This window comes from Pteropus vampyrus, unplaced genomic scaffold, assembly GCF_000151845.1.
Source record: "Pteropus vampyrus isolate Shadow unplaced genomic scaffold, Pvam_2.0 Scaffold157, whole genome shotgun sequence".
In the NCBI taxonomy this organism is placed as follows: domain Eukaryota; kingdom Metazoa; phylum Chordata; class Mammalia; order Chiroptera; family Pteropodidae; genus Pteropus; species Pteropus vampyrus.
This window is the reverse complement of record NW_011888938.1, coordinates 44797-71531: the sequence shown is the minus strand read 5'-3', so window position 1 is coordinate 71531 and position 26735 is coordinate 44797. Positions and strand designations below refer to the sequence as shown.

Genomic DNA, 26735 nt, shown 5'->3' with positions numbered 1-26735 from the left:
CGTCCCTGCCTGCTGGCCAGCCCCCCACACTGATGTCCCCCCACCTGGCCAGCGTCCTCTGAAGCCCTTGGCATGGCAGGACACTGCTGTGGTCCCCGAGAAGAGGATCCCCAGCCGAATTAGACTAGATGCCCGGGTCAGGGCAGCGTCTGTGGGCCAGCACTGGCCCAGGTCCAGCACTGGCAGCCACGCTCTGTCTTTTCTGGAGGGGTGAGCCCTGAGCCTGGGGAGGGGAGCCCAATGGCCCCAGTCTCTGGGCTGAGGGGCTTTGTGTTCCTAGAACACCTTGACGAGCAGCTCTCAGTGGGGCAGAGGTGTCCACAGCCAGGGTGCGGTGCGTGATCCAGGGAAGTGCGGGGTGAGGAAGGGGTCTCTGCAGACGGTCCCGCTCTCGTGGGCCGGCTTACTCCCGGCCATAGCTCACCTGGTCGTGATCCGGGGTGTGCCCCTGTGCCCTCAGCCATGCGCCCTTTCCTGGGTGGGCCCACTGGGCTGTGGGGTTGGAGCTGGGGCAGCATCCGCTGTCTGGGTGAGGCCTGTGTGACAGGGCCTGACATGTGCTGCACCCTAATGTGGCGGCCCTGTGTCCTTGCAGGTGGCAGCGTGGACCTGGAAAGCCAAGCAGATGGGAGGAAGGAGGTGGAGGCTGATGACGTGACGAGGAGTGGCCCCCGGCCCATCGTCCCCTACAGCTCCATGTTCTGTCTGAGCCCCACTGCCCTGTGAGTCCCCCTCCTGCATGAGCTGTGTGCCTGCCACTCGGCTGGCCCGCAGTCCGCATGCACGGGACAGCGGCGTGTGCTGGGTGTGACCCAGAGGCACCGGTTTGTGCACGTCACAGTGAACGTGCTGGTCACCACAGCAGGCCTGCGTTGCCTCGCTTCCCAGATGCGGACGCAGAGGCACAGGGGAGCCCTCTGGCGTGTGCACAGACGCAGGGCCTGGCGGTCTCCGTGGTGGGGCTGGGACCAGAGCCCAGTCAGACCAGAGCCCCTGTCAGCCCCGGCCGCGGCCTGGTCAGCTCTGCACAGTGCATGCCCGCGCGCAGGCGTGCATGACGTCACTCGCGCACCGTCCCCATGCCCTCCTCTCTGCCGCCTGCCATGTGCCATCATTCATTCCTCCTCGTTGCGGCCAGTGTCGTGTGCCACACGCGTTCTCGCTGCTGGGGGTGCACAGCAGTGAGCACAGCAGATGGGGCCCTGCCCTTACCCAGCTTACCTGCTGGGGACAGGCAGCAGATGACGCCCAAGATGGGCCGTGCTCAGGAAGCATGACCAGGGCTGACCTTGAGGGGGAGAGGTCAGGTTGGCTCCAACGGAGGTGACATTGGAGCAAAGATGTGGGAAAGAGGAGAGCGAAGCGACGGGCAGGGCAAGGTAGGGCCACCCGAAAGCCAGCGTGGCCAGAGCCAGGGCTGGGGACAGCGAGGTCCCATGGCCTCAGCTCCATCACCATCCACCCATCAGTCCACCTGTGCCTCCCGTCCCCCGCAGCCCCTGCACCCAGCCCTGCACTGCCCGCTACCTTCGCCCTCCCTCCGCCTGCTCCTTCACCGAGAGCAGGTATTGGGCCCCTGCTCCACTCTGCTCGGGCCCGGGAGGGAGGTGGTGCTGGAGACAGCCGTGGTCCCATCTTTCACACTGGCTGGCTGCCCCCCAGGTCCTACTGGGTCAGGGTGGCTGGGGAGGGAGGTCTTGGTGTCTGGGGGCAGGTGGGAGAGATAGGGCACATCTCCTGGAGGAAGCCAGCGATTCCAGCGAGACCCAAAGAGGAAAGGGCAGTTAGATGAAGAGGTCCAGGCCGGCTCCCTGTACAGGACGGAGGTCACAGGGTCCAGGCCGGCTCCCTGTACAGGACGGAGGTCACAGGGTCCAGGCCGGCTCCCTGTACAGGACGGAGGTCACAGGGTCCAGGCTGGCTCCCTGTACAGGAGAGTGGTCCCAGGGATCCCTACTGAGTGGCCTGTGGTGGCACAGAGTGAGTGGGGAACTGGACACTATGCAGATGGCCCCGGGATGCTTGGGAGGTTGTAAGCGGTTGGGTTGGGGGCACAGTCGGGTGGCACTCTAGTGGGTCCTTCATTGGGAAGACTGGAGGCAGGGAGACACTGAGCAGGCCGAAGTTTTCGTGGGAGAGGTGGTGACGGGGTCGAGCAGTGGAGAGGTTTGGAAGTGAAGTGGGGAGACGTCTTGGAGGCGTAGCGCGCAGGATTCCATGGCCAGTGAGATGCAGAGGGGGATGGCGGTATCAGGGTTTCACCCGGGGTTTGCTGGACAGTGGGGCGCCGGCTGAGCTGGGGTGTGCAGAGTGTTGGAGCCAGGGGTGAGGGGTGGGAACTCGGCCCGTAGTTGAGGAGGGGGCTGGGTGGACAGGGCCTGAGGCTCAGCCTCGAGGGGCCATTTGGCCAGGTTGGGAATGAGGACCTGACCGTGACCATGAGAGAGACTTCAAGGAGGAGGGGTCCGTGGGAGCAGGAAGTACTGGTGGGGGATGAGGTCGAGGTAGCTGGCGAGGGCAGGGCAGACAGAGGAGGCACCGATCCCTGGCAGGGCAGAAGACACGATACGCCTGTATGCGGCCCCTCCTCCCTGTCACCACATCTGCCTCCCTGTCCTGACCTCTTGGTGACGTCCACTGCTGTGTTGGGGTATTGGTCAGTGTCTGGGATACTTGGGAGGTCTCCCACTGGTTGGTGTCCACGCTGGGTGCTGGTGTCGTGCTCAGCGCTCTGCCCTGGGGTCCAGAGGGTGCTGGGGCACAGCAGTGCAATGGACAGGCGACTGAGTACAGGTGCGCCCTGAGGGCATGACACCCAGCAGGGCTCCCGAGGGCTCAGCCTCCTCTGCGTGACAGCCCCCACCCTGCACCTGTCAGCCTGCCAAGGGCATGACGGGCCACACACAGGCAGAGCATGGCTGTGCACAGCAGGACGTGAGCGCCAGCGAGCCTGGGGCAGCCTTGCCTGCGAGGAGTGTCAGCTGTCCCTGTGAGGGGCGTCCGCTGTCCCTGCCTGTGGTGGCGTCCACTGTCCCTGCTTGTGAAGGGAGTCTGCTGTCCCCATGAGGGGCATCTGTTGTCCCTGCCTGTGAGGCGTGTCTACCGTCCCTGCCTGTGAGGAGTGTTCGCTGTCCCTGCCTGTGAGGGACGTCTCTTGTCCCTATCTGTGGGAGGCATCTGCTGTCCCTGCCTGCGAGGGGCATCCACTGTCCCTGTGAGGGGCGTCCGCTGTCCCTGCCTGTGAGGGGCGTCCTCTGTCCCTGTGAGGCGCGTCTACTGTCCCTGCCTGCGAGGGGCGTCCACTGTCCCTGTGAGGCGCGTCTACTGTCCCTGCCTGTGAGGGGCGTCCTCTGTCCCTGTGAGGAGCGTCCACTGTCCCTGTGAAGGGCGTCTGCAGCCTTCCCAGTCTTCCCAGGACGCCCTCTTGAGAACCTGTCACCACCAACCACCAGGCTGTGAGCTCGGACACTTAGAACTCAGCCTCCTGCAGGGAGAGCCAAGCGAGGGACCATGGGGAACCGTGAGGGACTCATGAGGGATGGGGGAACCAGCCTGGCCCAGCGTGGGCCTTGAGTGAGTCACACTGTGTCCCCAGGCTCCGCCGTTGCTGCCACTACATCGTGACCATGAGGTACTTCGAGATGGTCATCCTTGTGGTCATCGCCCTCAGCAGCATCGCTCTGGCCGCAGAAGACCCTGTGCGGACAGACTCGCCCAGGAACAACGTGAGTGCTGCGTGGCAGCTGTGCGGGGCACAGGGCTAGGGACCCTACGGCCACGAGCCCTGAGAGGAGCCCCCTTTGGTTTCAGGCCCTGAAATACTTGGACTACATCTTCACGGGTGTCTTCACCTTCGAGATGGTGATCAAGGTGAGGTGTTGCCTGCCCACGGCCTGCATGCTGCTCACCCTCCCTCGCGGCCCCCTGGGCGGTGTGACTTCCTGGAGGCACGGGCAGTGGGCCTTGCATGCACAGCAGGGTGCGGGGACGCCCCGCAGCTTCACACCAGCCTTGGGACAGCTCCCCAGTGCCACCCCGGTTCCTACCACGCCCTCGCAGGGTTCGCCCTCTCCTCCAGCAAACATGGGGCTTAGCCCATCCTCAGCACTGTCCGGTACCCGCAGAGGAGGAGGACATGGGGCAGGGAGGACGGAGCCCACAGACCATAGCAGTGGGATCTAAGCTGCCCTTAGAAGGGCTCGGTGTCAGGCGGCAGATCAGGACTCGACCTCTCGAGGTGGCTGTCACTTGCTGTCCCTGAGCGCTGACAGGCCTTGCCCACGGCAGTGCGTGCCGAGTGGCTGGTACATCCGTGTGGTCGACGTGCACGCATGTGTGTCTCCAACTGCAGTATGGCTCAGTGTACCCGTGCGCGTGACTCGGGGTGGCCTTGTGCGTGCGTCCACACCTGTGCCTCCTCTCACCCTTGCGAGCTTCTAGGGAGGTGTCATCCCAGTTTACAGATGAGGGAGCTGAGGTTTAGAGACATTATGGTGCCAGAAGCCACAGCTCTGGGGGTAGCAGGCCAGGTCCCTGTGAAGCCCACCAGCCCTTCCTCCTACTGCAGGGTCCCGTCCGAGCACGCGTGCCCAGGGCCGTGTCCCCTACAGCCCAGTGGTGGAGGATCCTCATTCAGGCTCTAGGGGGTCGTGGGCCCAGGCAGGGTCTCAGCCAGTCATGACCGTGGAAGGGTATCTGGGGTCAATGGCCACAGAGTGTGACCTGGAATGGCACCCTCCCCCCGAACCCCTTGACTCTGGGGCTTGGCTCTGCCTCTCTTTCCTAAAATATCCTGCACCCTAAAGTGTATTTCTTCCCTGAAGATGATCGATCTGGGGCTGCTGCTGCACCCCGGGGCCTACTTCCGGGACCTGTGGAATATTCTGGACTTCATTGTGGTCAGTGGGGCCCTGGTGGCGTTTGCCTTCTCGTAAGTACCCACGTCTGCTCTGGAACTGGCCACGCCCCCCAGACCTCAGAGGGGTGGGGTAGGGCCCCCGTTGGCCTCGGGCTGTCAGTAGCCCCGTCCCTGTCTGCTGGCCTGGGCCGTGTGGGCTCAGGGGGACCTCAAGGCCTTTTGTCCAGGACACGGCACTGGCTCTGAAGCCTCGGGCTTGTTTGGGGTCTGCCTCTTGACGCCCTTCTAGACACTGCCCGCCCCGACCTCAGCTGCACTGCTCGGTTGGCCAGAGCTGGCAGGTGCTGGTGGGCAGCCCCCCTCAGGTGTCAGGCCATTCTCTCTGGGTCCCTAGCGAGTGGCACTCAGCCCTTTTGTGCTGGCTGGAGCGGCTCCCCCTGCGTGGTGGTGGAGGCGAGGCAGGTGTGGGGCCTGGGCAGGGTTGGGGGACACAGGGATGAGTGGCGGCGTGAGGTGCAAGGACAAGGAGGCCCCGAAGCTCCAGGTACCAGGGGGCCGGGATCCCCATCTCTGAGCCCGCGGGAGGGTGCCGGCCCCCCCACTGACTCTCTTCTCTTTGTCTCCCTGTTGCTGGACTCTCGGTAGGAGCTTCATGGGGTAATGCCTTCCCTCTGTCCCCTCGCGCTGCCCCGCATCATGGCACCGATGGCCCCCAGGGCCGTTTCATCACCATGCCTCACCTCCACTCATCTCCACCTTCCCGGCTGCATGCTGCCGGGAGCCATGTCCCCAGGCCCTGTGTCCCTGCCTCTCCTCTGGGGACCCTGTGGGGCTGGGGCTGGAGTGGGCACGGCTAGCCCTTGGTGAGGAGGTACGGTGAGCAGGATGTGGCACTGAGTGCTGGAGGCTGGGGACAGGGGACAGGGAATGGGACGGGGGACAGGGGACGGGACGGAAGATGGAACACGAGGGACGGGACGGGGGATGGGACGGGCCCTGTGCCACTTCCCTACTATCTGCTGTCCAGAAACAGGCGTCTTTTCTCTCCTCTCTCCAGACTGCCTCCCTGCAGCACCCAGCACCCCCCTTTTTCCGCATAGAGGAGGTGACAGCTTAGCCATTCGCAGTGAGGGACACTGGGAGTGAGAGTGGGGGAGGGATGCGATGTGGCCAGGTGGCCTCTGAGCAAGGAAAGAAGGGGCCTCAGGTGTGCAGAGCAGGGCTGCCCAGAGGCTCCTCCCGGTAACCGCATTTGCTGGGGGGTGGTCGTGTGTCCCCTCCCTCCTGCGTCCCTCCTTCAGGCCTCAGTCCCTTGGACCTCCGTGCTGGTCCCTGCAGGCAGCTGGAGGCAGTTGGTTTGGGGTGGGTGTTGAGATGCGAGCATTTGGAGGCTGGGACTTTTCACCTGCACTAATGGTGTCGGAGCCTGGCACGCAGGCCCCCGCTGGTCCCGGAGGGTGTAGGGGGCAGGGGCGCAAGCACCCCTTCCCCATGGAGCTGCCTGGGCCTTGTAGCTCACTTTCCCCAGAGCTTGGCTGGAGCCTAAGGAGGACCCCAGGGACTGGCTCCCCTGGGCAGATGGACAGGGCCTTAAGGCCTGAGTCTTCAGGCACTGTCTCCCCAAGCGGCTACGGCCCTGCTTCTGCAGATGGCCTCTCTGGCGCTGGCTTCTGGCTGGTGGGAGGGCCGGCCCCTAGAGTCTGAAAGTCCCTGGGTCCCTGCCAGCCACAGGGAGCCACCTGGGTCTACTTTGGCTTTCTCTGTGATGGGCCCTGGTCTGGTCCCAAATGCCCGGCCTCACAGTTTCTGGTGCCTGAGTTCTTGACCGAGCTCTTGGCTCACCACCTTCCTGTCCGCCCCTCCTGTCCCTCTGTGGCTCTGCGCCCCTCCCCTTCGGTCTGCTTGTCACCCGGTCTCGGCGTCGCCTCTGTACCCATCTAACCCGGCTCCCTGCTCTGGCTCCCGCCCTCCCCTCCCTTTCCGTGTGTCACATCGTGTGGAGGCGTCAGGGCCTCTGAGAGAGGACAGGCAGGGAGGACCAGGCATGTGCTGGCCCTTCCAGAAGGCCCAGGACACAGGCATAGCGCCTGCAGGCTTCCTGGCTGGCCCCTGGCTGGCTGGAGGTCGCTGGCGTGGTGGTGGAGGGGGGGGCGCCGGAGAGAACAGAGCGATGGCAGTGGCTGGTGGTTGCCACCTAGAAGCTCTGCTCTCCCTGTCAACCTGCTGCTGCTGACCTGGCCCAGCCCCATCGCTTTCTGAGGGCTTGGCCCCAGGCCGAGCCGCAGTGGCCTGTGGTGCTCCTAGGCCCTCTGCCCTGGGGCCCAAGACAACATGCAGGGGCGTGGCGCAGGCCCCAGGGAACCGGCACAGGTGTGCGTCCTGCCTCTGCATGTGTGGCTTCTCTCTTCTAGAGGCTCCAAAGGGAAAGACATCAACACCATCAAGTCCTTGAGGGTCCTGCGTGTCCTGCGGCCGCTCAAGACCATCAAGCGGCTGCCGAAGCTCAAGGTGGGAGCCTGAGGGGCTCGAGCAGGGTGCAGGGCGGCGCATGCGCGTGGGCTGTGCACAAGGGGTGCACACACGTGAGTGAGCATTGTGTGGTGTGTGCACAAGTGTAGGCGTGTGGGGCACGTTACATGTTCGTGCTGCGCGTGTGTAGGTGTGTTGCTATATGTATGCGTGTGTGTGCGTGTGCACATGTAACTGGCTCTGTCCCGCTGCAGTTTCCCGCGTGTGATAGGGACGAGTGGGGCCGAAGTGAGCGCCCACGCGGGGCTCCCTGGGATCTCGCGGTGGGGATGAGCTCTCAGGATTGCGGTCCGTATCCCAGCAGTGTTGTGGGCTCCTCCTCCCTAACCTGGCAGCACCTGGTGGACCGGATAGCGGCAGTACGGGGAGAGGGGCCGCCGGAAGGAGAATCGAGGGGGAGATGCAGGGACAGAGGCTCCTTGGCGTGGTGACCCATGGCGACCGGGCAGGGCCCTGAAGGACGGGGGTGGCCGAGGTTCCGGATAAAGGGGGAGCGAGCCCAAACCAGAGCCCCGTGAACACCCAGGAGTGACCAAGCCTGGAGGCGCTGTGCGAAAGGCCATGTGTGCCCACTCCCCCCGTCCTGCTCAGCTGTGTGCGGACAGCCCTTTGGACCCTTGGAAATGCAGGCGGTGGGGACCGGCCATGTGCATCGCGGCAGACAGTTTGCTTAAGGCCCGTGGTGAAGGGGCGGGCCGGGAGGTGACCAGGAGGCAGCCCGAGGCCCTCTGTGTCGGGGGAGGGCACCATGGACACTGAGCAGGGGACAGCGGCTGCGTTTGCCAGCGTCTCAGGAGGTGGCGTGAGCCTGCTGTTTTGCACTTGCGCAGGGCAGGGCCCCTCCTCGGCGGCTCTGAGAAGTGGGTCGGGCCAGGTGGGCAGCACAGGGACGTGGAGCCTCCGGGCGGGACGGGGCTGAGAGGGAGGCAGGCGGTGGCCACGTGACAGAGTCACCTGGCGGGGGAGGCGCCGGCCCAGGTGTGGGAGCAGGACTGGCTCTCCCTGTCCCCAGCCCTTTCCTCTGCATCCACCCGACACCGGTGCCCCCTGTGCTGGCACCTCCTGCCCACCAGCGGGGCCTGAGAGGCGGCCGGAGAGCGCCCTTGCGGTCAGGGCGGGCTTTGCGGGGCTCTGAGCTGTGGCCCCCGCAGGCCGTGTTCGACTGCGTGGTGAACTCCCTGAGGAACGTGCTCAACATCCTGGTCGTCTACGTGCTCTTCATGTTCATCTTCGCCGTCATCGCCGTGCAGCTGTTCAAGGGCAAGTTCTTCTACTGCACGGACGAGTCCAAGGAGCGGGAGCGGGACTGCCGGTGAGCGGGTGGTGGGGCCTCCCAGCAGGGGGGGCCATTCTGCGAGTCCCGGGGGTTGGGGCTCACTCGCGAGGTCATGGGGTGCCTGGTGGCTGGGCCACGTTCACTGCTGGGCGGCCCCACACCAAGCAGACAGGTGAGGCGCCCTCTGGAGCCGGGGGGAATGAGGGTGGACTGTGCGAGCGCTGTGCCGAGCGAGGCCACGTGGGCGGTGGTCCCAGGTGTGTCTGTGTGCAGGGGCCACCACGTCTCATCCACCTGGTGACTGAGGGTCATGTGGCTTGAGTGTAGTGTACACACCCAGTGGAGGACTATGCATATGTTCAGCTTCTGTGACACGACCCTCCCGCCAGCACGGATGAGGCTGCCTGTGTCCACACCCCGCTCACACCGGCATGCTCTGTCCTTTGCTTTTGGCCGTTCTGGTGCGGCCTCATGGCTTTGTTCCGAGGTTTGACATGCAGCTGGGTGGCGACCTTCTGCCAGGCGGGTCAACCGTTTGGACGTCTCTCCCTGAGACGTGTCTGTCTCGCCTTTCTCCATTTTCCTGTGTGGGCTGTCCGTCTCTCTGGGTGGTCTGTGGGACTCTTTAAACCCCAGTAGGAACCCTTTGCCAGATGTGGGGGTTGTGGGCATCTCTCGCGCTGCGGCCTTTCTGCTCTTTCAGAGGTGTCTGTTTGAGACCAAGTATGGTTTGGTTTATACGTTTTATGTTCAGCACTCTTCATGTCCTGCTAAAAAGCCGTACCCCACGGTCAGGGACATGCCCTCACGCTTTCCTCTGGAGTGTGTGCCTTTGCCTCCACCTTTAGGTCTGCGCCCTGCCTGGAACTGGCTCGCGTGGTGTGTGGGGTGGGGGGCGGTGAGGGTGGGCAGCAAACGGCCTGGCCCCGCGCATTTGGAAACACCACCCTTTGCCCATTCTGAGGGGTCTTTATTTTTCCATAAAAATAGCTCATTCATATGTAACTCAACTGCTGTACGACTCACCCATTGGAGTCTATGGTTCTAGTATATTCAAAGTTATGTGCAGCCATCACCACAGTCAACTAGAACATTTTTCATCAGTTAAAACACAAAACAAAAAACGTGCACCTGCACCTGTCGCCCCCTGCCCCCTCGTCTCCAGTCCTGAGCAACCAGTGAGCCATGTTGTGTCCCTACAGAGTCCCCTGTCCCCAGGCATTGCATATAAATGCAGTCGTGTGATATGGTTGCTGGCGTCTGAGCCCTTCCCCGCCCCACATACAGTTTCTGGGGTTGTCCAAGCTGGAGCGCGTGTCGGTGCTTCGTCCCTTTTATGGTCTAGCGTGTTTCATTCTGTAGATAGGCCGCAGTTCATTTATTTGTTCATCGGTGGGTAGGCGTTTGGCCGTTGTGATGCTGCTGCTGTGAACGCATGCCACGTGTTTGTGCGGACAGAGGTCCTCATTCCTCTGGAGCAGGTACCTGCCAGTGGCGCTGACGGGCTGCGTGGCGGCTCTGTTTGAGTGTCAGGGGCTGCTAGACTGTCTTCCAAGCCGCTAAGCGGGTTCACACTCCCACCCTTGTATGCGAGAGCTCTGCTTTCTCCACATCTTTGCCAACGTTTGTCATATTCCTTTTTAAAGATTAAATTATATCCATCCTAGTGGGTGCAAAATGGTCTCTCACTGTGGCTCGACCGGCATCTTTCTGTTGATGTCGAGCATCGCTTCGTGTGCCAATCGGCCTTTTTGTGGCTTCTTTGGAGAAACGTCTATTCAGGGCCTTTGCCCATTTTTAAATGAAGTGTTTGGTTTTTTTTAATAATTGATTGTAATAGTTCTTTATATATTCTAGAACAAGTCCTTTAACAGGTAGATGATTTTTAAATATTTTGTCCCATTCTGTGCTGATGATGTCCTTTGAAGCACAAAAATTTTAGATTTTGATCAAGTCTAATTTATGGTTTTTTTTGTTGCTCATGATATTGGTGTCATTTCTAAGAACCCATTCCCAAATCTGAGGCCCCTGTGTTTTCTTCTGAGCATTAAGGTTTCAGCTCCTACTTTTGATCCACTGATGTCATTTTTGTGTGTGGAGTGAGGTCAGGTCCCACTTCATCCTTTACCAGTGGACACCCAGCTGTCCCGGCACCACTGGCTGAAGAGCCTGTGCTTCCTCCCGAGCGGACAGCACCTTCCAAAGGCCATCTGACCACAGATGTGTTTGGATCTGCCGTCTTTGACCTCTGGCCTCTCGTGTCTCACCCCCAGGGGCCAGTATCTGGACTATGAGAAGGAGGAAGTGGAGGCCCAGCCTCGGCAGTGGAAGAAGTACGACTTCCACTACGACAACGTGCTCTGGGCACTGCTGACACTCTTCACCGTGTCCACGGGTGAAGGGTGGCCCATGTGAGTCCCGGCAGGTCCTCGCCTCGGGCCAGCCCAGGGGGTGGACTCTCGTACCTGTCCAGGAAATGCTGCCCTGCGTCTGAGCGGGTGGCGGAGAAGGGGCTGGGACTGGAGATCCCGAAGATGTTCTCTGAGTGGCTGGAGGCCAGAGGGAGGTGGGCTCTGACATCGTGCTGGCCCACCGGACTCCGCTAAGGCAGCCAGAGCGGGTGTCTGTGTCACCGCCACCCTGGACGGCAGGGGCTTCCTCTGGGGCTGAGTGTGAGTGGACGTGAGCTAAGAGTGAGGTGAGTGTGTGGGCACATTAACAGGGCCTGAGTTGTGTGAGCTGAGAGGAAGCAGGTGAGCTGGGAATGAGTTGAGTGTGAGCTGAGAGTGAGTGGATGAGCTGGGAAGTGCGCTGACTATGAGCAGGTGAGTTAGGTGTGAGTGGGTGTGAGCTGAATGTGAGATTGGGGTGAGCCAGTGTGAGCAGGTGAGCTGGGAATGAACTAGGAGTGGGTGTGAGCTTGAAGTGAGCTGGGTGTGAGCTTGGTGTGAGCTGGTGGGCTGTGAGTGAGCTGGGTTTGAGTGGATGTGAGCTTAGACTGAGCAAGGCATGACCTGGTGAGAGGGAATGAGCTGGGAGTGAGCGTATGAGTTCAGTGTGAATGGTTTTTGGCTGAGTGTGAGCTTAGAGTGAGCTGGGTGTGAGCATGTGAGCTGGGTATGAGCTGAGTGTGAGCTTGGAGTGAACTAGGTGAGCAAGCTGGGAGTGAGCGGGTGAGTCTGATGTGAGCTCAGTGTGAGCTGGTGAGCTCTGAGTGAGCCGAGCTAGGACTAGCTGGATGTGAGCGGTGATCTGGGTATGAGCAGGTGAGCTGGGAGTGAGGTAAGAGAGGGTGAAAACTGGGACTTAGTTGGGTGTGAGCTGAGTGTGAGCTTAGAGTGAGCAGAGAGTGAGCTAGGTGTGAGTGGGTGAGCTGTGTGAGCGGGTGAGCTGCATGAGCTGGGAGTGAGCTGAGTGTGAGCGGGTGAGCTCAGTGTGAGCAGATGAGCTGGGAATAAGTGGCCAAGATGGAACTGCTGGGCCCACCCCGCCTCCCCTCTGGGGATAGGACTTCAGACGCCTGAGGCCGCCCAGGGGCAGCCCCGCTACAGCCATGTAGGGAAGGCGGCCCACCTCCAGGAGAGATGGCTGACCCGTGGAATAAGCGTGGGCCCCAGTGTGGCAGAGCCATCCCTGGGCTCAGGTGCGGAAGCCTCACCTGTGATGCAGGTATGACTCTGTCAGGGCCGTGTCCTCGTGGGTCCCCTGACGCTTGGCATCTGCTGTGGCCCAGGGTGCTGAAACACTCGGTGGATGCCACGTACGAGGAGCAGGGCCCAAGCCCTGGGTACCGCATGGAGCTGTCCATCTTCTACGTGGTCTACTTCGTGGTCTTCCCCTTCTTCTTTGTCAACATCTTCGTGGCCTTGATCATCATCACCTTCCAGGAGCAGGGGGACAAGGTGATGTCAGAATGTAGCCTGGAGAAAAACGAGGTAGGCGGCTCTCCTCCTGCCTGGGGCACACGCGCGGGGCTCCCCGTGGGCGGTGCGGGCAGGCCTTCCCTAGCCTCCTGAAGCACAAGGTGGGTGGTCACTCGCGGCCAGGTAGCCCCTGGCCAGCACGGTGGGCTTGTGCTGGGGCAGGGAGAGACTGCTTGGTGGGCTGCCAGGAGGGGAGGGCGGGGGGGCGGGGCAGGGCGGCCTGAGCCCTCGCGCCTTCCCTCCCGGGCAGAGGGCTTGCATCGACTTCGCCATTAGCGCCAAACCCCTGACGCGGCACATGCCGCGGGACAAGCAGTCACTGCAGTACAAGACGTGGACGTTCGTGGTGTCTCCGCCGTTCGAGTACTTCATCATGGCCATGATCGCCCTCAACACGCTGGTGCTGATGATGAAGGTGCGTGGGCCCTGGGGCATGTGGGCCTGAGTGTCTGTGGGCTGCAAAGGGGGAGGCCCCGGGAGGCCTGGGCAGTGGGAAGGCATGCCCTTGGCCTGGGCGGGCTCTGATGGCGGCCCGGCAGCCCCCTGGTGGGATCGTCCCCCACAGTTCTACGGCGCACCCTACGAGTACGAGCTGCTGCTGAAGGGCCTGAACGTGGCCTTCACCTCCGTGTTCTCTATGGAGTGCCTGCTGAAGATCATTGCGTTCGGGGTGCTGGTACGTGCCTGGCCCCCCACCCTTCGGGGTCACCTTCCCGCTCCCCTTAGTGCCGGTGGGACCTGGGCTCCTGGTTTAGAGCAGGGACCTCCCCGACCCCAGAGCACACATGACGCTGCAGGGGCCCCGCTGCCCTGAGCTCTGCCCCCAGCCAGCTCCTGAGGCCGTGGAGGCAGGACCCTCCTCCCTGGGCACATGGCTCTCTGTTCTCCACTGCCCGGGCCAGGGGTATCTGACTGCACTGGCCTGTGAGTCCCTCCTGGGGCGGCCCATCTGTCTCCTCTCCCTCTTCTTGGTCAGGGACCACCCCTTCCCCGGCAGAGCCCCGCCCGCTGCTGCCCTGACTGCCTTTCTCTTCCTGTAGAACTACTTCAGAGATGCCTGGAATGTGTTTGACTTTGTCACTGTGCTGGGAAGTATTACTGATATTTTAGTGACAGAAATTGCGGTAAGTAGCATTTTCTGCTCCCCTCCAGGGCCCCAAAGTATTTTCCTCATAGAGGGAGCCCTCTCTGCTGCTCCAGGCTGCGCCTGGGTCACCCCTCCTCTGGGACAGGGGTTCCCCCGGAGCCTGGATGGGTAGAGGCCCCTCTTCAGACATGGACTTTGGGGACTGGCTATTGTCTCAGCAAATGCTTTTTCTTGGATAAGAAAATGGTTCCCCAAAATTCTCTGAAGCTGATAGCCTGGGAATCACCTGGAAGCTGATGGTAAGAACTGACTGAGACAAGAATCTTTTAAATTTTCTTTTTCTAATACATATGTGTTTAACGACTTGGCATCAGAAATGTAGAAACTAAACCGATAAGGATGTAGAATACTTAAAATGCGAGGTCTGCTTTATGTGACGCTAGAGATGCTCATTCTTGTCAGACATGCACGGATCGCGTGCAAACGCTGGCCGAGTGCCCGACACAAGCTTGTTTCTGCGGCTGTGGGGGACCCGACTGTGAAGCGAGGCCCTCTCGCTGCGACGCTGCCTTGCGGGAGAACCGCAGAGCATTTGCTGCTTATCTTGGCGGGGCAGACGCTGGGGCGGGGGCTCCTGCCAAAGTGATTCCTCAGGAAGTGCTGCTGGCAAAACCAGTAGAGAGGTTTGGGGAGATTGGATAGGGTAGAAGGAAGGACAGAAATGATGCATGTTGAGTGAGTGCGGGGTGAGTTTGTCACCCAGGGGACTCTGGGACCAGGCAGGTCACGCCTCAGAGATGGTGGCTTTTATCCTGTACCCAGGTGTGCTCAGCTCAGGGCTGCACCTGGGGGTGTCGGTTCTCAGCCCCCCGGTGCACCCCGAGGGCAGCCTGGGCTGTGAGGTTGAGGGGACACCCGTGCTGCCCCAGGCGTGCGGGGCGTGTGCTGTGGTGCTCTGGCCCTGCCGTGCTCTGCCCGCACCCTGCTGCAGGCTCCCTCCCCGCACAGCGTGGCGGTGTCCGTCACCACGTCGGCGACGGTGCTCCCAGGGCCAATTGGTCTGGCCCGGCTATGTGTCGCCTGTCCCTCCTCCACCCCTTAGGTGGCCCCTGACCTGCGGCCGGCCTTTGGTTTCTCTGGTGGCTGGTATGGTGAGGTGACCAAACCTTCATCTAACGTGGCCCATTCCCTGCTGGCTGTGCCCTTGTGTGGCTCAGGCTGCCACATGGTCCAGTCACAGTCAAGCCTGTTCACTGGAGCGCCCAGGATGGCGCCCCAACCCCGGAGACTGCTCCCGGCACTCAGCTGCCCACGCCCGCTGGCGTGGCACAGCCCGGAGTGACAGCCACCATGGCCTGGTGTCGCACACAGGAAGTGGTCCTGCCCTTTGCACCGGGACCTCAGATTCGCCACACCCACCTGTGGGGCCCTGGAGTCACCACAGTGACAGCAGGAGGGATGCCACTCCCGCCCACTTGCTGGGTCCCAGGTACCCGGGACCATTTGTCAGCCGTCACTTCATACTGAGGGCAGCACCCCACCTGGGGACTGGCCAAGCAGCCTTCTGCCTGGGGCTCTGAGGCTGCTTCAACCCCTGGCAGGCCGGCCCCTCCTGGGCGGTGGGGAGGGGCTGTGAGGGGTCCCAGCCCCTCCGCATAGCCTGTGCTTGCAGTAGGACAGGGTCCTGGGACCCGTGTTGGTGACCTCTGCCGTGCTGCTACCGTCCCAGCTGGCACAGGACACGGCCATTCCCAGTGCAGGGTCTCACGTGGGCAGCGTGTCACCCAGTGCAGAGACCTGACGGTGACCTCCCCGCATGGCCCACCGCATGTTCCGCAGAGGCTGTGGCTGGTTCAGCTGTGCTGAGGGGGGCCTGGCCTTGGTCTCAGCCCTCACGGCCTAGACTGCGAACACCGCGGCCGGCTGTGATGTTAGACCCTCAGTGCCCCTGCATTTGGGGTGCCCTCTGGGGGAAGTTGTGTGTTATGCCGAGACCTACACTTAATGCCTGGTCCCCAAACCCTGCTCCTTCCAGAGGCCCGACCTTGCTTTAGCCCTGGCTGGAGACCACGTCCCCTGACCATGGTCAGCTTCTTCGAGGTGAGGGTGACACACTGGCTGCTCAGGCACAGCGCCCAGACTCCACCTCAAACCAGCTCAGGCTGTCCGCAGGGGGTCTGCTTGAGGCCAGCACCAGCGTGCCGGCCAGCCCGCCCCTCAGCCAGACTTGGGTGGTTCCTCCAGGTTCGAGTGACTGTCCCTTGGTGCACAAGGTAGGGGAGCTGAGGGAGAGTCTGGTGCAAGAGTGACAGGCACAGGGCCTGGGCCACCTGATGTGTGACTTGCCCTGGGGACGTGTTTAGGTTTGTTCCTAGGCGTGGCACTCCCGCTGTGCGCTGGGCTGCGGGTGGCACAGACAGTCGTGAGAAGCTCTGGTGTCAGAGGCACGCGGCGTCATGGTCAGACACAGTCTCTGCCAGTGACATGGCCTGGCTCTGGAATCTTAAGCGTGCGAGGGCTTCTCCATGGGAACTTTGCAGGGACCCTGCCCAGTATCTCCCCACACCGCAGACACCCCTGGCACGGGTGACACTGCGCGTGGGCGCCCTGCTCTGAAACGCTCAAACCCGGTGGCGTCGCCTCGCTCGATAAGTGGGTCGCAGTGGTGTTCTGAGGGTGTTCTGTGCAAACCCCAAAGAAGCCTGCGGGAGGCAGCACAACGACAAACGCGTCTCTCAAGGGCTGTGTCCTGGCTGGCAGCCCTGGGCCATAGCACTTCTGCACGTTAGGTGTCCCCGGGAATGGCAGGGAGCCCTCCCGGCCCGAGCGCGGAGAACAGGGAGCGCTCCGTTTGTACGGGACCGGTGCAGCCTCGACACTTGAATGTGTAAAAGTATAGAGTGCAAGAAAGAAAACCAAAAGCTCGCTCGTTAACACAGACGCAGAGTTGTCCACGGCATGCATGCCGACCAAGTCCGACAGTCACTGGGAGGACAGGGCAGGGTCAGGCCGAGGAGGCGGGGTCCCGATCAGAAAGTCCGTCACCATAATGCACCTCAGCAGATCCAAGGACCCCAGTAATGTGATCCTGTCGTGGCTGCAGAGAAGACACTCAGATTCAGATTTTATTCATGATAAAAAGTATTCACGATCTAGAAATTGTTAACTCAAAGAGCATTTACCCAAAACGTCCTCTGCGAACATCACATATAAAGGTGCAATTTGGAAAGAACGTCCTTCAACAATGAGAAAGGCCAGTGACACCTGTAGCCAGTATTCTTTTCGGCGTTGAACTTTGGGCCCTGGTCAGGTCAGTAAGCTGGAGTCTGCTCTGTGGGGAGGCGGTTCTGCCTGTTCTGTCCGCGGCCACATCCCCGTGCTGAGGGTGTGCGTGGCCTGCGGCAGGGTCCGTGAATGCTTGCTGAGCGGGTAGACGAGGAACAGCGGCAAAGCGGCTGAGAGTCAGGGCAGGCGCAGGCGGCACCGCCGGTATTCAGAGAACACCACGATCTGGGGAGCGGATCTGGGACCACCTGACGCCAATGAGAGCGTCCGGCAAGGGTGCTGAGTGTGAGCTCACCCGAGCGAGTCGGTTGCATTCCCTGACACCAGCAGCCCTGGCGACAGTAACGAAGGGTGTGTGCCAGGTGGGCACGGGAACCGCGGCAGTTTCCCAGAAGACCCGGAGGACCGTTTGCATAGATGGAGCTCTTTCTCACGGTGGTTGGGCCCGTAGGTCCGTGTCCGGGAGATGGCACTTTTCCCAACTGACCTGTAGATTCGTGCAATTTCAGGAAAGATGCCAATGATTTTGTTTCTGTTTAAGAACTTATTATAAATTACTGCTGGAGTTTATAAGAAGGAGCAGAGGCCGCAAACAGTTGAGATACTTGAGAAGAAGGTGTTGCTGGGCGCTGTGGGACGCAGGCTGGTCCTGCGGTGATGTGACCCACTGCGAGGCTGTCACCCTGCAGACTGACCGCCGCACTGCGCTTAGCAGGCGGGGCCGGGGGAGGTACGGACAGGGACACGGTCTCGGCTCACACCACTTACTAACAAATCTATGTCAAACGCGTGGGAAGGCGTAAAGAGAGGCAAAACTTTGAAACTCAGAGGAAATCATAGGAGATGAAGACCTTGGGACAGGGACTGACTTAAGCAAAATATGTAAAGCACCAGCCATAACTGAAAAAAATTCTATAAAATTAAGAGTTTCTGTTTATGAAAAGAAGGCCTGTCCATGAACAGGGAGACAATATTTGTATCACATTTAAAAATACCGACCCTGTGGCTCGCTGAACGTCATCCCGAGGCCCCAGGACAAAGGGTTGGCCTCTGCAGACCGAGGAGGGCCCTAGACAAGGCCAGGCAGGGAGGGGCGTGGCAGGGCGGGGCTTTCATGGTGGGTCCAGACAAGTGTCACTGTCCCCAGTAAAGATGTCTGGGCTTGTGGGGAAGCCATGGGGAGGGACTGGGGAGTGACATTCAGAGGCCTGGAGCCTGGGTAGGGCTGGGTGGGCACTCAGCTGGGACAGCAGGGAACAGGAAGGCGGAGCGGCTGAGGGCAGGGACGGCCTTGCAGTCAGAGTGCACTTGGCTTTTTTGCTGAGTGAGAGAGCAGGGTTCAGAGGGTTTTGTGACAAGGAGTGACACTATCTGGCTTCCAGGAGCATAGTGCCGGGCACAGGCAGAAGCAGCTTGACTGTTTCAGGTTGTGTTAGCATTTTTCCCAGAAACAGACTGAGACAGAAGTTCAGCACAAGCTGCCATTTGGTAAGTGACCCAGGACTGCTGGGGAGTGACGAAGTGAGCAGGGAGGGAGGCGTCTGGAGGCAGATGCCATCCGGTTGGGTGCCCTGAGCCCTAGCCTCCCCACTAAGTGGCTAGGGGTCCTCAGCAGATGCCACTGGTTGAAGCTCCTGGGGACAGCGGCCTGGGGAGTCACCGGCTGGGACTGCGTCTTGGGCTGGGGAGGCCTCAGGAGTACACTTGTGGGGCTGACCGCTGGGTCTCGGCCTGTGGGGAAGTAGGTGCAGTGAGCCAGGCAGAGGGGCTGGGTGACGAGCTGCAGATTCCGGGTATCACGTAAAGGTTGAGCTGCAGATGGGTGTGACGATGAGGCAGGAATGGCACCTGTTTGCTCTGAGCACGTAGAAACCTGGATTACCGCGAACTCTGACGGGGGAGTGTGGGCGGAGCGGGCCTGTTGGGGACATTGGGGCGCAGTTTGTGTGTGCAGATTTCACTTCTCAGAGGCGTCACCCGACAGGCTGTTGTACAGAGGGCCCTCGGCGGGAGGCTGGCTGCGTCGGACTCCACGGGCCTCCCCTCAACTCAGAGACTGTCATGCCCCGGGTAGTAGGGTGCAAACACTGGGTGTCCCCCTTGCCAGAGAGGGGTGACTGGCCAGAGGCTGGAGTGGCCGACGTCCGTCCCTTATGGCCGGACCATCGAAGCGGGCAGCGTGTGGTGGTTTCAGCCCTCACTTCAGCCCCCACCCACTCCCCACGCCCAGCAGGGCTAGTGGGGCGGCCGGGCGGCTGCTGCTCAGAACTGGGGCTCGGTGTCCCCTGTTCTGCCTACGGTGGGGGGACGAAAGGGAGCCATCCGCAGGTTAGTGGTGTCTCATTCTTCCATTTGCAGTCACGCCATGTGCTACTTTGTGAATGCACTTTTTTTTCTCAGGCAAAAGTCTGGGTGTCAGTCCGCACCCCAGGGTTCCGTTGGAACGGAACTGAGCAGCAGCCCTGAGCAGGGTCCTGGAGAGAGCCCTCCAGGCTGCGGTGACACTGACATTGACCCCTTTGCCTGGAAACAAAAACAAGGGTCTGTGAGTCATCTCCGCCGGACGGTGCAGGCAGGTGCCGCTCCGCATGCCGCGCCGGGTCCGAGGGCGTGCCAACGCATTCGAAGCAAAGTGTGCCCAGTTACCAAAACCCCCAAATTCTCCAGTGGAGTATTGAGAGTTGGAGTTTTTGCTTGTGTCGATGACTCATTTTCTCTTTTGTTTTCTGTTTTTGTCCTTGACTTACCTTAACCTACCTGCTGACTCACGCCATCCAACCAACATACCCTGCGAAACCATGTCTGCGTCTGTATGTTGCCGCCTGCTGCCCAAACACCCCAATCTGTAAATAACACTCACACACCCACCCATGAAAACGCCACGCGTAGGAAACGGTTGGTTTCATGCCTTCGAATGGTTCTCAGCCCTCGCTTCGCCATCCGCCCTGCTCCTGCGAGCCCTCGCTGCTGCCCCCGCATCGGGCCAGCTGCACCAGCCCCTCTGGCCTTGGGCACCATCCCCAGGGGCTTCTGGGGGCCCTCTCTGTGACCGCTGACTGCGGCCGGCCCTTGGGCGGGGAGAGGGGTGGGCTTCTGAGCGGGAGGGGGGCAGATGCCTTGGCAGCTCTTCCTGTTGGAGCTGGCTCAGAATTTGGGGTGTTGCAGGGCGGGATTTCGGACCTGGTCCCTGTGGAGTCCACGGTTTCTGCCGCACAGCCCTCTCCCTTCTGCCCTGTCCCCATGTTGCCAGCAGACACAGGAGGTTGGCCCCCACTGTCCCCTAGCGTGTCCCTCCTGGAGACCCTGTGCACGATTCAGCAGCACCAGCATGGACAGAGGGGCCCGCCCAGGGGACAGGGGAGCCCCGGGCTTCCTCGTCTGGCCAGTGCTGGTTCAGGGCCCCTGGGTCGGCGTGCTTGCGTGGGGTGCAGGTGGCAGGAGCCGGGGCCACCTCCCAGGTCTCCAGGGGCATCTGAGAGTGAAGCTGTCGGGAGCCAACTGACTCAAGGCTGTGCCTGGCGAGTCACGTAGAGTAGCCAGCACTTGAGACCCTGCTGCAGAAGGTGGGCGTTGGAGAGGACGCGTCATGGCTGGAGCAGACAGCCTCAGTTTTCGAGGGAATGGCATTTGATGCTGCACAGCCTGATGCGTGTGCCTCTGCCCGCTGCTGGGCGCGCGCTCCCAGGACCGCGTGCATGCCCTGTCCCAGTGCGCCGCCCCCTGGTGGCCGTGCGTGGGCCTGCAGGTGGGCGTGTAGTTTTCTTTTCTTCATCCTCAGCCCCGCGGCAAGGACGGCGCTGCGCTCCACGCGTGGCTGGACCTCGCCCCAGTGGGTGACCGGTCTGAGGAGGCCTCCCCTTTGCTATGGCCCTGACCAGATGCAGCGATGTGCTTGGATGCAGGAGACACTGGTCTTTCTGGGGTCAGCCAACCACCTCCGTGGGGCCGTGTTTCACAGGCTCAGTGCGCTTTTAAGTCCCTTTTCATGAGGGGCCTAAACCTGGACATGATGTCCACCTGTCTAGGAGCTAGTGACCAGGGTGCCCTCCCAATTTGGGGGTGTGGTGACACACCTTTCCTGACTCAGAGGCCATACAACAAGGAGGTGCTGCAGAAGCCAGGGACTCGGGGCGGGGGGCAGGCTCTGTCCACCCTAAGGGCATGGCCAAGGCCAGAGGCGGCCGTGCACAGCCATGGGGCAGCTGCCACGCGCATGCCCCCTGCCCTCGCATGCAGCCTGAGTGGCAGTGCGGCCACTGTGTACCTAACCTGTCACGCTGTGCTTGGAGCATCTGTGGCCACCATCACCATCTGTCCTATCCAGGGCTGTCTGTCTGTTGCCACCCCCTCCCCTCTCCTGAGTGCCCCTAGAGCCCAAGTGAGAATCCTGGGTGACGGGTGGGGATGTGAGTCGGGAGAAAGCGGCGAGTGACTTGCCAAACTCAGGATCTGTGCACAGGTGACATGGGTGAACTGTGCCTCCTTGGCCTCATTCATTCGCTGTCCCTTTGTCACCCAAAGGCTACATTTTCCTCAGTATCTTCAGGAAATCGTGTCTGTGCCAGCTGCCTGAGCGGCTGCCTGAGTCACTTTGAGCTGGACAGGTGCTGTCATCACAGTCCTGGCCGTTTCGGCCACACCTGAGCAGGTGGTTCCAAAGCAGAGACCCCCAAGGAGGCTAGGCGTTCGGCAGCCCTGTCCCCACTGTGCTGTGCCTGGCAGTACACTGCGTTTCCTGGCACTGCACACAAGTCCCTCTTCATCCCTGTGCCTGTCCTCCTGAGATGCTGGGCTTTTCCAAGCATCCTCAGGCCACGGTGGACACTTCCCAGCCACTGTGTGTGCGGTGAGAACCCCCGCACGAACTCATGGGGGCTGCGGCCACTTCAGCCTCCAGCCCTGCTGTGCCATCCCCCAGCCTAGCTGCCAGCCCCTCAGCCGCAGAGGCAGCCCCAAGCCCCCAGCCACCCTGGTGGGGGTCGGGAAGTCGTGCCCTGAGTGGGGAGATGCCTCAGCGAAGTGGCAGACAGTGTGTCTGGAAGCAGCAGTGGGTGTCCCCCCGCCCTGCAGCTGTGTCCCGTCCACAGAGCAGTCTGAGGAGGCACCCACCACCCCCCGCATGCGCCCCTGCACGTACTGTCTCGTTCGCCGTCTGGCCCTTCTCTCTGTTGGCCACTGGAGCTGCTTGCATATTCATGGCACCAGAGTGGCAGGAGCTGCTGTCAGGCTGCGTGTGGCCCTGGGTCTCCGAGCCACCAGGAATGCGGCCCTGGTGGGGTGCCAGTGATCTAGGGTCCCCGGGCAGAGCGGGAGCCCTGCCCCAGGTCGTGTGGAGGCAGCACTGGTGTGTTTTGTGCTGGACTCTGAGCTCTTGGCTGAGAGAGCAGGCTGGACCCCCGGGACCCCTCGAGCGGGGAAGTCTGTGTGGGTGGCAGAGGTGGCTTCCACAGCGTACGCAGCAGGGCCACCAACACGTCCACCAGCTACAGCGCCTTGACTGCCCCTCTGCGGGGTCCCGGGCGGGCAGGGGCTTTGCTGCCTGCGTGGACAGGAAGTGCGTGCCACCTGCCCGGGCCGGGTCCCTGTGGGGGTGCTCAGGGGACAAGCAACCCTGCCCAGCACCTGCACCGCCGGCCCGCCATGTCCCGCAAGAGGTGGTCAGTGCTGGAGGCCCAGCTGCAGCTGGCATCCAGGCTCTGCCTGGCGCGGGGCTGCTTCGGGAAGCCCCTGTCCCCATGGGTCTGTGACCTGCTGCGTGAGGGCCCGTGCGCAGTGGTGAGCTTCACCTGGGAGGTTGGCTGGTGGCCGCAGGTGTGGCACGGGGACTGTCTCAGGCTCTCCTCTGCCCCCTTCCTCGGGCTGCAGTGGGTGGGCAGTGGTTGGATGGCACTGGGCAGGCAGCGGCCGGTGGCCTTGCGGGGCAGCGCCAGAGGGTGAGCGGCCCCCTCGTTCCCGCAGAACAACTTCATCAACCTGAGCTTCCTGCGCCTGTTCCGCGCGGCCCGGCTCATCAAGCTGCTGCGCCAGGGCTACACCATCCGCATCCTGCTGTGGACCTTCGTGCAGTCCTTCAAGGTGAGCCGCCTGCTCGCCCCACCTGCCCGCGGCTGCAGGGGCCTCTCAGGACACGCGCTGGTGTCTTCTGAGTGCTGCAGAACCCCGAGCCCAGCTGGGGAGGCAGAGACAGCCACCGTGGCCGGGCCAGGTGGTCAGCGGGGAGGATCCGGGCTCGGCTGACGCGTATGGCCCCGTCTGGCCCCGGCCTGGGACTGAACCCATGTGTGTCTCCGCAGGCCCTGCCCTACGTGTGCCTGCTCATTGCCATGCTTTTCTTCATCTACGCCATCATTGGCATGCAGGTGGGTGCTGCTGGGCGCGACGCTCAGGGTCCTGTCCCTGGGCTAGAAGGGCGCTGCTCACGGTCATTGAGTGGCAGTAACGGCAGACTGGCGCTTAGTGGACGTTTCTGTGTGAACTCAGCCCACCCGCTCAGGGCCAGGCCAGCCCACGCTGAGCAGGGGACATCCAGGTGCTGGGCTGTCATGGGTTCCTCGGCCCTGGGCACGCACTGGCCCTTCAGCCACTGCAGCCGTGGTGGTGGCTCTGTGGAGAGGACCGTGCCCTGCCCTGCAGGTCCTTGTGCGCACCCACTCCCCGCTTCTGCCCCGCCGGGCTGCTGTCAGGTCGGGGGCTCAGCCCACAGCCTTCTCTTCAGGTGTTCGGGAATATTGCCCTGGATGACGACTCCAGCATCAACAGACACAACAACTTCCGGACGTTTCTACAGGCCTTGATGCTCCTGTTCAGGTGTGCTGCTTGGGAGGCGTCCCCCACCTTGCATGAGCATGGGGCTGGCGCCTGCCGGGAGGGGACCAGCCGGAGACCAGCCATCAGCGCAGCCTGCTGGCTCCAGGCCAGGCGTCCGCCAGGGCCCCCACGCTGCCAGCTCCTGGTGCGGGGCGCCGTCTTCCTGGAGCCAGAGCGGTTGTCCGTCCGCTATCCAGACCGGCACGGTGGGACCCTCCGTGGGAAGGCCAGGAGAGGGTCGCACGGCCCGTCCCCCGGCCCAGGACGTCCGCGGGGCTCACGGAGCCACCCTTCTCCTCAGGAGTGCCACCGGGGAGGCCTGGCACGAGATCATGCTGTCCTGCCTCAGCGACCGAGCCTGCGACGAGCACGCCAGCGCTAGCGAGTGCGGCAGCGACTTCGCCTACTTCTACTTCGTGTCCTTCATCTTCCTGTGCTCCTTCCTGGTGAGCACTCGGCCCGCCCTGCGGCCCTCGGCCGCTCCCCCTCTGGTCCTCTGCGTTTCCTGCTGGCCTCTGATTCTGACTGAGGTCACACAAGCGATTCGTGCCAATGGGATGATGACCTCGTTAACCCCGAAGGGACCACTCGGTGCTGAGCACCCGTGGGCCCTGCCGTGACTCCTGTGGGAGTTGTACGTAGTTTTCAGCTGCTAAGGGGACTTCCCTGTGAGGAGGGGACAGAGAAGCGGTACTCTAGCTGGTGTGCCTGGGGAGCCACTGGAAACCAGTGAGCTGCAGCGGGCTGGCCCCAGGCAGGCGGCTTCCGTTCCTGGTCAGCAGAGCCTCTGGGAGACTGGGTGGCGTGGCGTGGTGGCCCCACGTTCCAGGCACCCCCTTGGGCCCTGCTTCTGGCCGGGACAGCTGCGGGACAGCTGCGGAGTGAGCAGGGAGGCGGCGCCCGGAGAAGGGCGGGAGGCGGGTGGAGTCGACTGCATTTCACAGGCGGGGCTGACGTGGTCGATGACCGAACGTGAGTCTGAGGAAGGACAGAGCTGAGCCCTGGGTTCCTTTGGGGTGAAGTGACCATTCTCCCCAGACTGGAGGCCGGAGCCTCTGCATGGGGGACGAAGGAGACAGATGCCCTCTAGACCTCCAGGCTGGATGGACAGACAAGTTGTCAACACTGTTTGGTGTGTTCACAGGGCTGTGAAACCTTCTATGTTCCAGCCACACACCGCGTAACCAGACGACCATGACTGAAGCGTCACTTGCGCCCCTGCCCGAGTCCAGATTCCTGGGCCTCTGTGCAGACTCGCTGCACCGGGGTTTCTGGAGCGGGCCTGGGACCGTGGGTGTTAACAGCCCACTCGTGAGGGGCACCGACCCTGGAGTGTGGTTCGAAGGGAAGGCGGGGGGCTCGGGTAGCCCGAGGGCCAGAAGTGGAGAGGGAACTGTCAGTGAGGCAGGTTCAGAGCCTGGAGAGGGGGCACCCCAAAAGCCATGGGAAGAGAGTGTCTCAGGAGGGAGTGAGTGGTCAGCCACAGGAAGTGTCGCTGGGTGGCGAAGAAAGGTGACAGAGGTGGGAGCCGGTCGTGGGGCGTGGACAGGCACAGGCCGTCGGTGACCTTCACGAGAACCGGTTCTTCGCACAGCGGGACCGAAGCCTCACTGCAGAGGGTCCGAGAGGCAGAGTGGTGGCGAGCGCGTACGGGCAGACAGCCGCTGTGGCCAGCGGGTGGTGCACAGCCAATGCCCCCGCTCCGTGGGCGCAAGCTGAGTGGGAGCAGCCAGCAGTTTGCGCTTTTCTCCAGCCACCTTTGGTATGTGGCACCGTGGGTAGAGAAGTGTACTGTCCAGATTCGGGGCTTTCCATACCTGTTTCAGGAGGGAGAGAAGGGCGTATGTAGGTGATTTTAGTACTGGCAATGGGGTCGAGCTGGGGACAGAGGGAGGTGATGGGCAGGGTCACTGGGTCGGAGTTCCTTGTGTGGACAAAGCGGTTTGGGAACACAAGGATCAGAGGAAGGTAGGAGACACTGGCAGACAGTAGGGCATCTGAAGTCGACACAGTGGCAGTAATGGTCACGCACAGTAGTGATGACCAAGTTTAGCAGACGGTCACAGGACCGGGGCTGAGATGGTGGTGGGTGGGGGCAGGCCAGGGGACAGAGAGGCCAGGGGACAGAGAGGCCAGGGGACAGAGAGGCCAGGCAGGAGCTGACCGTGTCTGTGGGTGTTGCTCACCAGCAAGGTCGATGACAAGAGTGGCAGCCTCACCCAGAATGGCAGCCGGGCACCAGACCCCATGAAGGGGGCTGGCGAGTCGTGGCATTAAGAGCAGGCCATGTTTCCTTAAGGGGTGGGATGGGAGGGTGTCCGTGCTACAGCGAGAGCAGGGCAAAGGGGGGCATGTTCAAGACGAAAAAAAAGTCCAGGATGAGATTGGTGAGTTCTACCAAACATATAAAGGAGAATTAATGCCAACCTCCTTCAAACTCTTCCAAAAAACTGAAGAGAAGGGAACACTTCAGACTCATTCTGTGAGGCCAGCGTTACTTTGACACCAAAACCAGACAGTCTCCACTAGAAAACTACAGCCTAGTAGTAGCGCAGAAATCGTCAACGAAATGCAGCAAACCATGTTTCATGCCACGTTGAAAGAGTTAAACACCGGGATCAGATGGGGTTTGTGCCTGGACTGCAGGGTTACGGACATGAATGTGCTACAGCACACATCCACAGAATGAAGGGAAGAACCACATGATCATCTCAATTGATGCAGGAAAAGCATTAGAAAAAAATTCACCCTCCTTTCTTGACGAAAACACTCAGTAAAGTAGGAATAGAAGGAAACCACCTCAACTTACATGAGGCCATATGTGAAAACCTATAGCAAGCATGCTCAGTGATGAGAAACTCAAAGATTTTTCTCCAAGATCAGGAGCAAGGCAGGGGTGCCTATTTGTTACTTCTGTTCAGTATGGTGCTGGATGTCCCAGCCACAGCAATTAATCAAGCAAACAAATGA

The 26735-nt window shown here is 61.5% G+C and overlaps 1 protein-coding gene across 1 annotated transcript in view; it reads left to right on the top strand.

Moving 5' to 3' along the window:
• Positions 1-26735, top strand: part of CACNA1B (calcium voltage-gated channel subunit alpha1 B) — a 71599-nt gene that overhangs the window by 19443 nt on the left and 25421 nt on the right. The window contains exons 2-16 of the mRNA XM_011369946.2: positions 596-722; positions 3596-3725; positions 3811-3870; positions 4824-4930; positions 7270-7366; positions 8539-8699; positions 10937-11074; positions 12397-12598; positions 12837-13001; positions 13152-13262; positions 13627-13710; positions 22917-23033; positions 23252-23317; positions 23674-23765; positions 24067-24211. Of these exons, the coding sequence (XP_011368248.1) occupies positions 596-722; positions 3596-3725; positions 3811-3870; positions 4824-4930; positions 7270-7366; positions 8539-8699; positions 10937-11074; positions 12397-12598; positions 12837-13001; positions 13152-13262; positions 13627-13710; positions 22917-23033; positions 23252-23317; positions 23674-23765; positions 24067-24211 (1802 nt within the window). The remainder of the gene's footprint in view (positions 1-595; positions 723-3595; positions 3726-3810; positions 3871-4823; positions 4931-7269; positions 7367-8538; positions 8700-10936; positions 11075-12396; positions 12599-12836; positions 13002-13151; positions 13263-13626; positions 13711-22916; positions 23034-23251; positions 23318-23673; positions 23766-24066; positions 24212-26735) is intronic.